This window comes from Prorops nasuta, unplaced genomic scaffold (assembly GCF_024137725.1).
Source record: "Prorops nasuta isolate Cenicafe-Biocafe unplaced genomic scaffold, Cenicafe_Pnas_1.2 PNAS00005, whole genome shotgun sequence".
NCBI lineage: Eukaryota > Metazoa > Arthropoda > Insecta > Hymenoptera > Bethylidae > Prorops > Prorops nasuta.
Genome location: NW_027116802.1, coordinates 6,295,749 through 6,310,094, shown reverse-complemented (window position 1 = coordinate 6,310,094; position 14,346 = coordinate 6,295,749). Strand labels below are relative to the sequence as shown.

At 43.0% G+C, this 14,346-nt stretch overlaps 1 protein-coding gene across 2 annotated transcripts; it reads right to left on the bottom strand.

The window, feature by feature from the left end:
• Nucleotides 1–1,418: 1,418 nt before the first annotated feature.
• On the bottom strand, nucleotides 1,419–9,920 carry LOC136773492 (uncharacterized). 2 transcript variants are annotated; one of them, XM_066727207.1, is made up of 2 exons: nucleotides 9,806–9,920; nucleotides 1,419–3,187 (listed from the first exon to the last, which is right to left on the bottom strand). In XM_066727207.1, exons 1-2 carry the CDS (start codon nucleotides 9,897–9,899, stop codon nucleotides 1,977–1,979), a joined length of 1,305 nt encoding a protein of 434 aa, XP_066583304.1. In that variant the 5' UTR covers nucleotides 9,900–9,920; the 3' UTR covers nucleotides 1,419–1,976. The 2 variants fall into 2 exon arrangements, with proteins under 2 accessions (XP_066583304.1, XP_066583303.1); XM_066727206.1 differs by lacking the exon at nucleotides 9,806–9,920 and adding an exon at nucleotides 3,866–4,133.
• Nucleotides 9,921–14,346: the final 4,426 nt, after the last annotated feature.

Here is a 14,346-nt window from a genome sequence, read left to right as displayed (position 1 = left end):
CTTACCGGTCTTTTTAGCGCAATTCAGGAAAGTTTGGGCGAGGGAAAATGTGGGTAATTATTTTTGCAAGGAGGATACTCGATTGGAGGCCTTGAGGCATTTTCACTGTGGCTCCTGTACTTTGCAGCTTTCCGATAAGTTTGTCCAAGGTGGGTAATATAGATTTGAAATTGAATTACTCGACTTTGAGGGAAGAAGGTTGCTGCGCAGATAGGATGGTGTATCGAGAGTGGGGAGAGCTTTCTCCAAGAAACTACGGAAAGCTATAGCCTTAAAGTCGTCATCACCCAATATTGGAAAACTACATGAAATACGATTTCTAATTTTATTCGAATATTCCACTTTTCCAGCCAGCAAATAAATTCACTCGTCGTCGAATAATTTTCTTTCGAATTTAACATTTTTCGAATATCAAAGCCGAGTGTTTAAGGTTGACTAACAGCCAAGAGGGTGGTGGTTTACGTTTTTCCATTGACGAGAGAAAGGGTGAGGTTGTTGAAGGGCAAGAATAACGCTGCAGCAATTCTGGAAGACTGAATAAACAGGGGTCTGCTATGAATACCGAAGGAAAGAAGAGTGCGTGCATGAGATGTAGGAGCAGAGCGTGATTAAGAATTAAATATTTAGGAAGACCTTCTTGTGTGGCAATATCACGCGTGGCTTTTTAAAGACGCCCCTGAATGCCTAGATCGCAGCTATCTCTCTTCTTTCAGCAACCCTTTCGCACATCCATTCACCCCTTTCGTCGTGAAAAGGAAGAAAATTGCGCTGGAAAAAATTTGTACTTGCGAAAGCCAAGTGAAAAGAGGATAAAAGAAAAGGGAAGAAAGAGCTAAAAAGTAGTTGTATATGGATGGATGGGTGGAAGGAAGGAAGGAAGGAAATAGCTATCGCCGCGCGTGGGCTTTGGCCAAGCTTTCCTTATACTATCTGCAAGAAAGCGCTCTTAAAAGGTCTTTAATAATGCACGCACGGACCGAAACTGGGGCTATTGCCTATGCTTTTGGTCTTTGGTTCCCCTTATGTCAACAAACCGAAAAAGGATGCTGATCTCTCGTTCCCCGCCAGTTTCAAAACACTTACATAATTGATAAAAGCTGTCCTCCAGCCAATCTCTTTTCATACGTACAATACCTTCTACCTCTTTCAAAAAGACTCCTTACTTTTTCACTTCCACGTCTTTCCTAAAGTATACATATATACAGTGCAGTACTACCTAGGAACACAAGGTGCAATTATTGCACTCTAACTAACAGAGTTCCAATTACTCAAAATAATAAAAGTCTTTCTAATGTTCTTTTTCTATCATCAGTCATGCAATAAAGAAAGAAAACTAAATTTAATAGATATATATTCTCGTCGATCTGTTAAAAAGTTACAGAATTAATTTTTACAAAAATTAATAGTTTTCTCGCATCTATAGATTAATTTTTACAGTATTTTATAAAGAGTAAAGGGTCTGGCTGTAATGTGGGGAGTGATGTCAAGTAAAAGTATTTGAGCAATAAAAAGTTATGGATTGCAATATTCGCAGTGTTGTATTATATTGATTCAAGTTGTATGGATCGTTGGGGCCGATGTTCTGGTTGTCGGAAGGTATGGCCGTAGCAACAGGTGGCGTCAAAAATTCATTCCGAGCTCTTTCTATCGACCGATGCTACGGACACCTGTTTGGGAATCGATCAATGCTCTTAATTATAAAGCCTGAGCACCCACACTCACCTAGACTGCTTTCGGCTTTCTAACGATCAACAATGCATCCTCTCTTTTCGCCATCCAATTATCGATTTTTCCATTAATTCGCATTCTCACCTGATCCAAACCAAGCACCTCCATCCACTATGCTATTCCACATTTCAAAGGATTGATCTATTCTTTATGGAAAACTTGACAAAATTCGTTTCTCAACGAAATAGAAAAATGGGCGATCCAATTGTCATGCACGAGTGAAGTTCGATCAGTCGATCGGTGTATGTTTACTCGAGCCACGAGGCGAGTTTGAGCGAGAGATAATTTCTCGTGCAAGCAAGGAAGCTGTTGGTCTCGATGGATTCCATGGCTCTTCTGCCGACCAAAATCAGCAGACGCAGGAGCTTGGCAAAGGCAACGAGTTGCGAAGGGAAGTTGAAGTTGATGAGAGAGGAATAAGAGGAAGTAGGCTGAATCTCGTTGATTTTTATGGAGCTCGTGTTGGACGGGTGGCCGGGGTCAGAGTTCACCGTGGATTCTTGATAATCCTCGGTAAATCCCGGCGAACTGTCACGTTCAACGTCGACGGATCCTGCTGGGTCGCAGGTAGAGGCTGTGGAACAACGGGCGAGGTCCTTTTGCTCCTTTTCGAAGAAAGAGTCCTTCGAGAATGGAAATCCATAGCGATAAGCTCTCCTACGCCGCGGTGCTCGAGAAACACCTCCGGCTAAACTCCTCCAACTTTCCCTCAAACTATTTTCATCCCCTTGCATCCTCTCCCTCCCCCTTCTCGCGCTCATCAACTTATCATACTTTCCATCTTCGTCCCGGAATTCGATATCCGCCTTCAAAGATTTTCCAGATTTCAATACTTCACCGTTTCGCCAGTCTTTCTTCAATTTTCCCGGAAATGCGCGAAACACCTCCCCCCTTTTTTCGTAAGGAGTCCCCCTCTCCCGGATTTCCCGCCGAAACTTTTCCCTCGTCGAATTATCATTCGTCCTTGGCCAATTTTCTTTCTCGATTTTAAACGTCCCCGGTAATTCTCCTTTAAACACACTGCTGCCATTGTAAAATTTTTCTTTCGATCTTCCACCTCTCGCGGACACTCGATTTGCGATTACTTTGTAATTATCTCGTTTTAATCGTTGCAACCGTTGATTTCTGCTCTTTTTCAGCTTTCTACTTGGAACACTCGATCGGGGAGCGACTGTATTGTCTTTGATGGTTGAAACTCGAATCAAGGATTCCCGTGGTGAATCGTCCAATCGGTCGTTATTTGCGCGGTCTTCCGTTCGCCAAGTGCTCTGCTCATATTCTCCCCACGTTTCGATCGTACGATATGCAGGATCAAATGACGCTTCAAACGATTTTTGCTCGCGCGACCTTCCATCGATGTTGCTCGTTATTTCCTCGGTGCGTCCAATCATAAAAATCCCCGAATCATCTTCATCCACCCCTTCTCGTTTGGCCTCTACCGCATTTACCGAGGATTTCCCTGAAATTATCAACGAAACATTATTTCTCAGCTCAAATTCAATCCTTGCACTGATTTTAAACACTCTTTATTGCACGCAGATTCTAATCAGAGCTACACACACACACATATATATATATAAGTATTTTTTGACAGTTTCTCGATATAAGATTTAGGATCTACGTTGGATAATTTATTTATATGACTATATCGACGAAACATAAGTACACGATGACTCGAGTCTTAGCTCTATATAGAATAATTATTTGAATATTATCCGAAGGAATGATCTGGTTAATGCAGCGATAATTTTTAATTAAGCTGTTTAGACTGCAATTACTTAAATCGAGTTGGAAGATCTATGATGGCTCGTGGCAATTCATAAAGTAGCAAGGATCTAAATTTATCGCTAGATAAATCATCATTTCTCTCGCAATAACTGTAATTCCAGGTCGTACGCAATATCGTCATATAATAGTCAACCTTGAAAAGCCGACTATTACTCTGATGAGCATTTCTGCGTTTACTACCAGTTTTAACGGGTAGCTGTAATTTTACAATTTAATCTTAATTAATCTTTTTACGATTATCTTGACGATCGGTTAACAAGTTATTTCGAGGAATTTAGTTTATGAAATGGGTTCTCTGCAAAATCGTGCAGAATAAAAGTGGCGAAAGTGCAATGTGTTACGTGTGTACCTGGAAAAGTTGAATGTACCAGTGGAGGAGTTCGGTAAGGTTTACGGTGCGAGTTTTTATCCAGATCTTTGGATTTTGATAGAGTCGACTGCAGGGCGATCGACCCCCTCGAGTGGTCCTCGAAGATCAAGTGTCTCAACCGGTGCAAGACTCCATAACCGTCGAACGGTTCTTTTGGCTGTTCCGGCAAGTCCAGGCTCCATCGAAAATCACTTTTCAAGTGCACGCCAGAATCGCTTTCCCTCATATTCTCCTCGAGTCCACTCAACACTTTCCACCACCAGGACCATTTTTTCCTCCCGCTGCTTTTATCGATCTTTCTCAACGATAAATCCTTCCATCGTCGAGGGTCCAACAAGGACCGAACGTACGAATCGGCTAACGAAAATAAACCATCTCTTGCGCCGAGTGGAGGACTCTCGCGAAACTCTTGAATATTCAAAATTGGAAAATTATCGAAATTTTCCGAGCGAACCAGAGCTCGGGTAGATCGCCTCTTTTCCTCAACTTCCGGGGAAAGAATGGAAGGACGCGGAGTAGATTTTTCTTCCGCAGCGACTGCCAGCTCCCCCAGATTCGGTCTCGCGTTCGGAGGTGGGACGTAACGAGAATCCGGTAATCTATGCAGACGAGGATTACTGGAAAATTGCGGGAAATTTCGTTGGTTCGTGGGAAAAGCGTCAGCGGACGAAAAAGGAAACACGGTGGTTCTCCTCCTTTTGGAGCCGCCGTCGAGTGTCGCGGAGTTAAGCGAATCCGTATCGACCTGGTCAGAAGGGGGACGGGGGCCGGGGCGGGGGCGGGGGCGGGGGCGCTTGCTCGCGGAAGGGTCGAAATTGAAAAGCGTCGAAGAGTCTCCGTGGAAATGCGAATAATTTCGTTGCAGGCTGGCGTAGCGGGTGGGTTTATAACGCTGAGCACTTTGCCGCTCGATAAAGTCCCTGTGCCGTTGGACATTTTTTTTCACCGCGTCGCCGTTCTTTAATCCATTTTCTACAGCGTTATTCGTTAATCCACTTTTCCCTGGGCGGCCCCCTCCCCCCGTCCTCGCACTCGTCGCATTTGCCCACCGTCCTGACAGCTCCCGCTCACTCCCGACGACGGCGACGCTTTCTAATAACTCTGCGTCGTCCACTCCCCCCCACCCCTTTGCGCGTTTACTCGACCAATCATTTCTCGATTCGCCCTGTCTTTTAATATCGTTTCGCAATTCCTTTCCACTGTCCATTCCTTCGAGCGTGCTCCTCAGACTCCTCTTCCCCCTCCCCCCAACCTTCTCCTTTTTAATTTCGTCAGACCCCGCATTTTCCACATTTTCAACGTCCTCCGCCTTTGGACCAGCGGCAGAGGAGGAGCGTTTCAAGGACGTACGAGACTCCATCCCGGTTAACGCTCCCAAATCCAGGAAGTACTCGGCCCAACAGTAGCCCAGGGCGAATTCTTCCTCGTACCTCTTGTACACGTCTATCCAGTACCTCAGGATATCGCGTAACGCTCCGAAACGATAATCACCCTTATGGCACTCGGTCTCACCTTCATCCCCCTCGATCCCCACGACCAACAATCCCACCACAATTAAAGTCAATCTAAAATTCATTTCGTTCTTCGCTTATACACTCTTCTCTTCTTTTTGCCTTTATTTAACCTCCTTTTGCTTGCGGTTTATGTGCGATTAGAAATTGTTTAGACTTTCACTGATCGTTTCATTTTGTTTTATCACTCTAATTTGCCAGACACTTTTCAATGTTTCACTCCAGTGACGTAATTCCGTGGATTTGTATCTTCCAGTCATCAGTGTAACATAGCACGATTTTTTCTTGTTATTCGTTGAACGTAAGAATCTTTGAATACGTATAACAAGAAATTGATTAGGATTTCACTAATTGTTTCATTATTTTCTTTCGTTACTCCAACTCGCTAGACACTTTTTATAATTTTCACTCTAGTGACGTAATTCAACGGATTCGTATCTTGCAGTTATCATAGCAAAGCGCGACTTTTTTGTTACTCGTGGTTCAATCCAAAGGAGTTGGATCGTTGAACGTAAGAATTTTGAATTTCGTTCGTGCGAAAGATGATGATAATCCGAGAGGACACTGCATGGACTGGCTGGACTTTCCGGGATGCTCACTGTACTTGCCGGTGAGGCAATTGGATGACCGAGCCAAAAGTGCACGAAAGGTTCGTAGTTTGCTACTTTTTACACCCCTCTCCCTCTTCCCCCCTGTCTTTCCTTTACATTCTTGTTTTTCTTTCCTTCTCAACCGTATAGCACGCACTTTAGCGAGTTTTCCCGACTAGTTGCAGGTAAGCAGACGTTAACGGGAAATCTTCGGTCGAGGACGATTCGGGACAACATTCCTTCCACGGATACTGCGGTAAACCTGGCGCGTCCTTTGACCTGTACACTGCACGTCTCAATTGATAAAATTATCCTCCCACTCTCTGCTCCTTGTATATTTGTTACTTGTTATCAATAACATGCTCTAAATTTATGTTATTTTTGTATAAAAAATATTAGCAATTCTCGAAAGCAGCAAATATAGGTTTTCTATTGGTTTACAGTTTTTCATGTTTTTTTTGCAGCAGCGTATGACACGCTAGAATTGAGGAAGGGAAACGTGAATTGGATATAAATGCACCTGAAAATTTTTAGTTTTTCATACGAGAGAGCATAATTGGTCACCGTGCTATATGACACGCAAAAGTGAATCCAGACATGAAATAAAATGGAGAAAGTATTTTATTTATTGCAAATCTATATCGATTTTTGGAGTATAGATTATAAAACTAATACCTCGTGATTTCAGACTCCATAAAACTGCATGATATCTGCTTGACCAACGCTATGGAATAAAATAATTTTATCCTCGATATAATATACGATTTAACCGAATCACAAAATTTATCGCCGGGACACTTTTTAATAATCGCTCCTACACACTTTACCCTCATCTCAATTCTCCATTGGTACGTTTTCTAATTAAAGCACATTTACATTCACACTACGCGACCTACTATAATTCAATTTTTTTGTATTCCAAAGTAGAATTAACCTTTGTGCGTATATTTAGTCGAGATTTAAAAGATTCGTATTATCACTCCAGATTTTAATATAGGGCGATATGTTTTTATTCAAATGTCTGTCGTTTAATCCTAATTTACATTTCACTTGGAATTCTCGCACTTTGCATTTTTTTATCAACGTACAATTTCGCCAGCTTTTATAGGTGCGCAATTTTTCAGCAATTAATCTATTATGCATATGGAGTAATTTTTTCTTATTTTAGAGTAGTTTTGAATAATTTTTCACGGTACAAATGCTATTTTTAATGCACTTTTACGGTTCTCATGCAACTGTATGATAAAAGCATTTCAGAGACATATAGAATATGAGACAGAGAGACGCGTCATTATTCACCTTGGTTGGTTTGAAAAAAATAACAAGAGCGAATCGATATGGAATCGTCACGTTCTTCTACGTTTCGGGGTAAAACATCGAGTATCTGTGTAGAATCAGCAAGCACACAGAAATATCAATGAAAACCGAAATTTTTTCTTCAAAGTAAACGTGTATCGGCACCATTTTCGTTTAGCGAGGTGTTGTTTCATCTATCTACCACATCCTCCTCCCCCCTATATCTATCTCCTATCTCCTTTCAATTTGATCTTTTTTATACAGTGCTACTGGAAATATTATATTTTTCTCAAGCAAATCGAAGGGCTTATTCGGATGTATCGGGAAAAGCTAGGCGAGGCCCCGAAGCCATTCTTTTTCCGTTCATTGTGTTTTTCGCTCGGATATGAACTGCTGCGGAGTCGGCCAACTATTAGAGCTCCATTTTCTTCTCTGTTGGTACTCGGCGTAGTCTCTGCATCCTCGTTGATTTAATTAAGTCTATCGGCCATGTCTTTTTTGCCCACAACAGTTCAAGTAAACGACTAACTTTTTACCCCCCCCCTCTCCTCTTCTCCCCTTCCCCTAACCAATCCTCTTGACTGGATCCATCTTTCTACCAAGTTTTTACCAATTCTCCAAACGTTTCGAGGCAAATTAATCGGACGATCTTACCTTGTTAATTTGTGGTACACCAACCCATTGCTTCTTCCCCTCTAAGGAAACGCCGAGGATGAACTCCACCCAATATCAGTTTTTCTCTGAATAAGCCATCTAGTATTTTATAAGGTTTTAATTAAAGCATAAAGCAATCCCAGTTGTGCTCTTGATACTCTTTTCTCCTTATCAGATTATAACATCGTGCTAGGGGAAACTCATCCGAAAAGTAACGAATCTCTATTTATTTATCTCTTACTCGTTCCTATTATTTTTAATGGACAAATGCTCGATCGTTACCCAGTTTCCAATTAATGTATTTATCCTTAACGATTTATCGTGTATATATTTTGTATAATAAAACTTTCAATATAATATTACATTTCTTTGGCAAACCCTATATTCTTGACATTTGCTTAATTTGGTTGGGGCTGAATTAGTCTCTATTCGGCTTTAATCAGAATTTCATAGAGCCTCGCGCACATTTCTAGCAACACCGATTACTACGTTCAAATTGCTACTTGCTAAGCGTTGGAATAGCCAGGAACGTGTGTTTAGCAGACATTAAGTCGGTCTGAACGAAAGTCCTAATCTCCTTCAACTATTTTCTCATGCCATATCAATACAATTCGAAAGCTTAAAATCAAATTTAACGAACCATGATTTTCATCAACGGAGAACAACTACAACAACGCAACGACAAATCTTTTTCACGATCAAAGACAACTCGATATATCTAAAAAATGATTGAAACCGGTTTGCTTTGTTTGGAAAATATTTCCCTAGAAGAGGAATCCTCTAAACGAGAGTTTTCCATTCAATATTTGATAAAACGAACTAAAAGCTTTTCTCCTGCATTCAATCATGAATTAAATACACATGGTCGTCTTTCGTTTGAAAACTGAAATTCTAAAAACACGCAAACAAGTCAAGAGATCGGCGGAATACCATTGGATTCATTGACTTGGTTTCGAAAGTAAATACATATTTACATATAGAAGATGTATAAGAATATGGAAAAAGGATTTGGAGAGTAGTAAAATTGGAGCAAGCTGGCGTTACTTGCAAGTTTCAAAGTTTATTCACCGAGTCGTATAAGGGTTGTGGGGGCGAAGGGCTTTCATCGTATTGAGAGAGAAATAGAGTGAAAGGGATCATTGTTAGGAAGGTGAAAGATGTTGTAGGAGAGAGAGGGGGGCGGGGGGTGTCAAATTATACGGCGCGTTGACCTTCGGCTAATTAGTTGACGCGAATCAATCGATTGCCTCCTGAAAATCGGTGACGACCCTCACTAGCTGGATTTCTAGGGGGGAGGGGGGGGGGGGGTTAAAAGGAGAGGCTGGGGACTGTCGAGTGGGTTTCTGGTTGTTCACGTATGGTTGAGGGTGGGCAGAGGACAAGCAGGGTCGCGCGCCATCTCTCGCGGCTCTGACGGGCCGAGAAGAGCCCCGGCTTTCGCTCGTTAAGGCTCGTAAATAAGGGCGACGTCGACGATAACGAGGCAATTTCCGTCAAGCGTGCACCCTCTTGCGGGCCAAGCCTCCACGCTTCAAATTTCCCGCCAGTTTTTGCTCCGAGACTTTGCGAGCCTCCTTACTTTTCTCCCATATGTCTACCAATGTTATGTATATGTATATATATGTATAGCCATGCAAGCCCAAAAAGAGAGAAGCCACCAAAAACCTCTTCCCACTCGTCCAACCGAATAAAACATCGTGGAAGAGTTTGTTAAAATATTTTCGACCCTTAAATCAGATTCAACACATTGACGCTGAGAAGTAACTGGCAAACGAAGGTCTAATTGGGAAGCTGCTAATGACGTTTCGTCGAAAGAGAGAGGATCGAGATTGATGCAGCCGCATATCGCCAATAACTAAACTTGTTACCGTAAGTGTATTTCCCACTGTTAGTCCATTTCAGGCTGTGCTTTCCCGTTTTTCTGGCCCCTTTTCTTCTACCGCTGCACGCTTCTCCATTCATTTCCTCCTCCTCCCTTTTTATTTGCCTTTTGCTTCTTTTCTGTCTGTGATTCACTATCCCAGGTGCTGGTGGACGAGGAAAAAAGCGCGCCTGAAAATTTCAGAATTATCGACTCTATACCAACGAATTTCACCTTATTTGTCAATGACATACGTAAATACCTGTAAAAATGGCGCTACTCTTTTTTTCCAGTCGTTCGCCAGCGAGTAAAATCCATGCCATTGCACAAACTATAAATCAATTTCTTCAAACTGAATTAGAGGACTTTTCTGGAAAGCTGAAATTTGATAGTATCGGGATAAAATAGGAGGGAGCAGAAAGGAAAGTGAATGGTTCGAAGGATGAAGGGGAGGGGGGTGGAAGTGAGGTAAAAAAGTGGAGTGAAGAATGAATCGAGGCTTCGGTAATTAAGGATAAAAGTCGATAGTGGAGACTATGAGAGGTGAAAAGGGTCGAGGACACGCGTTGGCGGAGGAAAGTCAGGAGAACGGGAGCGATGACGCGGCCAGTGGATACAGGATGGCGAAAGGATGTTGGGGAGGGGGTGAAGGGTGACGGGGGAATAAATAGATAAACAAGAGAAAGAATATGGGATGATAGGGAAAGAGAGAAATGAGTGAGGAGAAGGAATGTGTACTGGGCGGGGAAGGGAGGAGGGGAGCGAAGGGGGATAGAAGGTAAATGGGAGGTGAGGGGAGTCGAGCCGTGGAACGACCCGGGGCCGAGGGTTGCTGTGGCGCTATCGACCGGGCCGTGGTCGGTACGAAACCAGGCGTCGGCGCCGTGGATACTCTGGCTTACTCTAGTGCCACTGCCGTACTATCCTCCTCTAACTTTACCAATACTACCACTGCTATACCGTCTCCGTCATTACAGCTTATCCCAAAACCCCCCTAGCCTTATCGCTCTCTATTCCCCCCCCCCCCCCCCCCACCTCTCCCTTTCTCTCTCGACTTTTCTTCATATCACCATCATCATCCCCCCTACTACGCCTCCCACATAAAACTCATCCCCCCACATCCTCATACTCCTCGCCGATTCTCAATTTACAGAATTTAAAACTTTCTCGTAATGCAATGTTCCGTTTCTTGGAATAATTAATTGTAATTAATGATTATTAATTTATTTAATTCAATAGTATATAGATTAGGCCAGGCAAGGGGCATGAGAAATTAGGAAGTTGGCTTTATTTGGACAGTGTTGTCAAATTTCTGTGGAGGTTTTCGGATGTTCATGGCAATATTTCCGGTATCACGAGGCTGGATCCTCCCCACTCCTGAGGGGTGGGTGGGTTCATAGTGGATGCCGGTGCACGGACTCGAGAACAACGTCGACACCGACACGTCGCTTCCATCAGCAGCGCAACCACCACCAGCATCACGACCAGCAGCAGCAGCAGCAGCACCACCACCACCACCACCATCATCAGCACCAGCGGCGGCGGCGGCGGCGGCGGCGGCGGCGGCGGCGGCGGCGGTGGTGGCGGTGACGGCGGCAGCCCTGTAAGAGGCAGGAGCAGCGGCGGCAGCACTGCCACCTCCATGGAGGTCGTGCGACTGGCCCTCGCGCGTCAGTAGAGCCCGGACAGACAACCGACGCGCACCCCCGAGCCAAGGACTATCCTGGACTCACCCTCCGAAACTCGACAAGTTCCTCGCTGCATCCCCCTATGACGCCACGATTCACACAACTACACATCTACTTCCGCGAATCTATCACTTCTTCTTTTTTTTTCTTCTTCTTCTTCTTCTTGTGATATATTATACTACAAATTCCTCCCAAACTTTACCCACATTGAAAACTACACGAAATTTCGTTAATGAAAAACTGGATTTTCTTTGATTTACCACTTGGATAAAGTGTTTGGAATAAAGTCGAACAGCTGAGTTCCCTGGACGATTGCCTGGATATTGCAGTGATACGGAATTGCTTCTAGTGACGAGTTGAGACTGTATAGTTGGGTGAGCCAAGAGGTGTCTCTTTGCTTTCTCGAGATGCATTTGTCGTGGGTACATCGTTGGAAACTGGATCGCTCGATTAGTTAAGGGTGGAGGAGGGGGTGGAAAGGAGAAATGAGGATTACTTGCAGGCTGCAAAGTCCATCCATCGATATCGCGAGTCATCGAGTTTATTTAGCCAACGATCTCCATTCTTGTTTCTTGTGACTGTGCTGGATGTGTTAGTGGCGCAGCCCCGCATGAATGCGAGGCAGCGGAACTGGCGGATTTTTATCCTTCCTACTATAGAGTGGAACGATGATTAAAAGTGAATTCTCGACTTTGTCGGTGTGCCGATGAATCGATGGAGTCCGCAGTGGGATTGAGTAATTTTTCGTGCTTTCCTAATTAAACCTGAAGTGCCGGTTCGTTAATTCCGTGGACGAAGAAGATCTCGTCGGTCTTTGCTGGGCGGCAATAACCGAGAACTCCGCTTGGAGCACACTGGCCTACTTCCCGCAGTGAAAAACCTGCAAATTTTCACGGTACGAGTGATTCTTCTTTTTTCATGACCATTAAAAAAACCTATATTCCTCTTAATTCATCTTCCTAAATGCATTCGCGATCGGACGCCGGTTTTTAAGATTATTTTTCCGTAATTTTCCTAGTCCAACGATAATGAGTTTTTCTACTCAAAGTGTATGCGGCGCTAGCTCCTTTCCATTGCGATTTTTCATGCTCGATGCCGCCTTTGGTATTATCCCATTGTTGAATTTGGATGTATACATTTGGGAACATCCATCAAAGACAGATATCATATTGCTTGGTAATGGATGTTCGAATGTACCTAAGATCGTATACGTCATATTGTGATTTGAATGTAAGACGAAACTACCCTGTCTGTATACCTTTCTGGCACAGAATCCTCGAAAATCCTTGCACCGTGAAACATTTATTACAGCACCCGGCCGATTCACTGTTATTCACGAAGGGCTTACCGAATTGCTGAAGATATCCCGCATTCTATGACTTGAATCATGCTCGCAAATAATTTATAATCCTTTTCTCTCCCAAAATGCACTCTTATACTAGTACTATTTCCTGATAGATCACTAACCATTCTACGCGAAGCAACGTTAAACGTTGGATATCTACCAAAAAGTTCTTGCTCGAATGATTCGAAATTTACATGAAATATCTCGTTCGTTAATGTTTGATAATCCTACAAATTATTCGACTCGTAAATATTAAGCCGAGCGCGATGAACATTTCTGTTCGCGATTAGTTTCGTTACTCCGAGCTAAATATGGGGAAAACGCGTGTAACTTTGGGTAGAGAGGTGAAAATTTATCATAATTTTAGACTAATTTGGGGGGAGGCGCGGATTAATTAAAGCATTGATATATTGATGAGAAGGCGAAGTGATAAGTAAAAGAGAGTAAAATGTTATTAGGGTACACATGAACAGGGCAAGTCTGTCTCGATAATTCCTTCCTCCCTCGAGATCGATCGAATCCGCTTGGAACTCTGAGCGGATGCCTAGACGAATTATTAATCGTCCGGTCGACCCTTGCAATTAACGCGAGGCTGGAATTTAATTTTGCCACAAATGACTATCCTCCTATATAGAGGTATCGATATCTTGATCCGGCAATCATCGAATACTGAATATTCACTTTTCCCAACCACTTCTCTCATATCTTGGAAAAATTCTCCTTATGCTGCACAACGACTTTCACTTTTCTCCTAAAGCCTCTCTAGGATTTCCACTAATCCCTGTATTCTTCATCTTTTTCTTCTTTTCAACCCCTTTATACCAATATCCACACGGTTTTGCTGCTCCGAATTTGATTTTTTCATAACTTGGTTATTTCTATTTTTCAAAAATGATATCGGTTGGATGTGAAGGATCCTCGATTAAATAGGGATATAAGAATGACAGTCACAGATACACATAATATAGTTTCTCTGTTTCTGGCAGTTTGAAAGATTCCTTTCCCGCCGCAGCATCCCCTCAATGAATCGTCATCTGTCAAACTAGCACCATCCGACGTTGGCACGGCATCCAAATAGCGCTCGGCTGATGCACCATTATAATGGATTACTTTTTGACATCAGCATGCGCCTCTCAAAAATATTCTCCCTTCACCCTCTCCAATCCAATATCCATCATCCACAAATTCTTCTTCTATCGGCCGCTTCACTCGCTAAGAACCTTTAATGCAGGCTCGGTAAATTTAATTTTGCGTTATTCTATTAATAAATGAATAAATTAGAGCGTATCGAGCGTGTTGTAGATTTAATTAATAATAATGAAGCTGAAATAACAGACAATGGAAATCGTGAAAGTCCGTGAAAGGAAATTTATTTGGGAAACTATAATGTATATTGTTTTGGCGCGCGTGCTGGCTAGACCGTGTTTGTTGTTGCAGCAGCGCTCGCACGAACGTGCGCTGCAACCAAAGACGAGGTGTGAATTTGCTCGGTTCATAACACGAGCACATAACTCG

Coding starts and splice junctions, on each gene's coding strand:
- LOC136773492 (XM_066727206.1), bottom strand. CDS start 4,112: ATGAGGGAAAGCGATTCTGGCGTGCACTTGAAAAGTGATTTTCGATGG. Junction 3,188..3,865: donor GGTACATTCAACTTTTCCAG/GTACACACGTAA, acceptor TGATAATTTCAG/GGAAATCCTCGGTAAATGCG.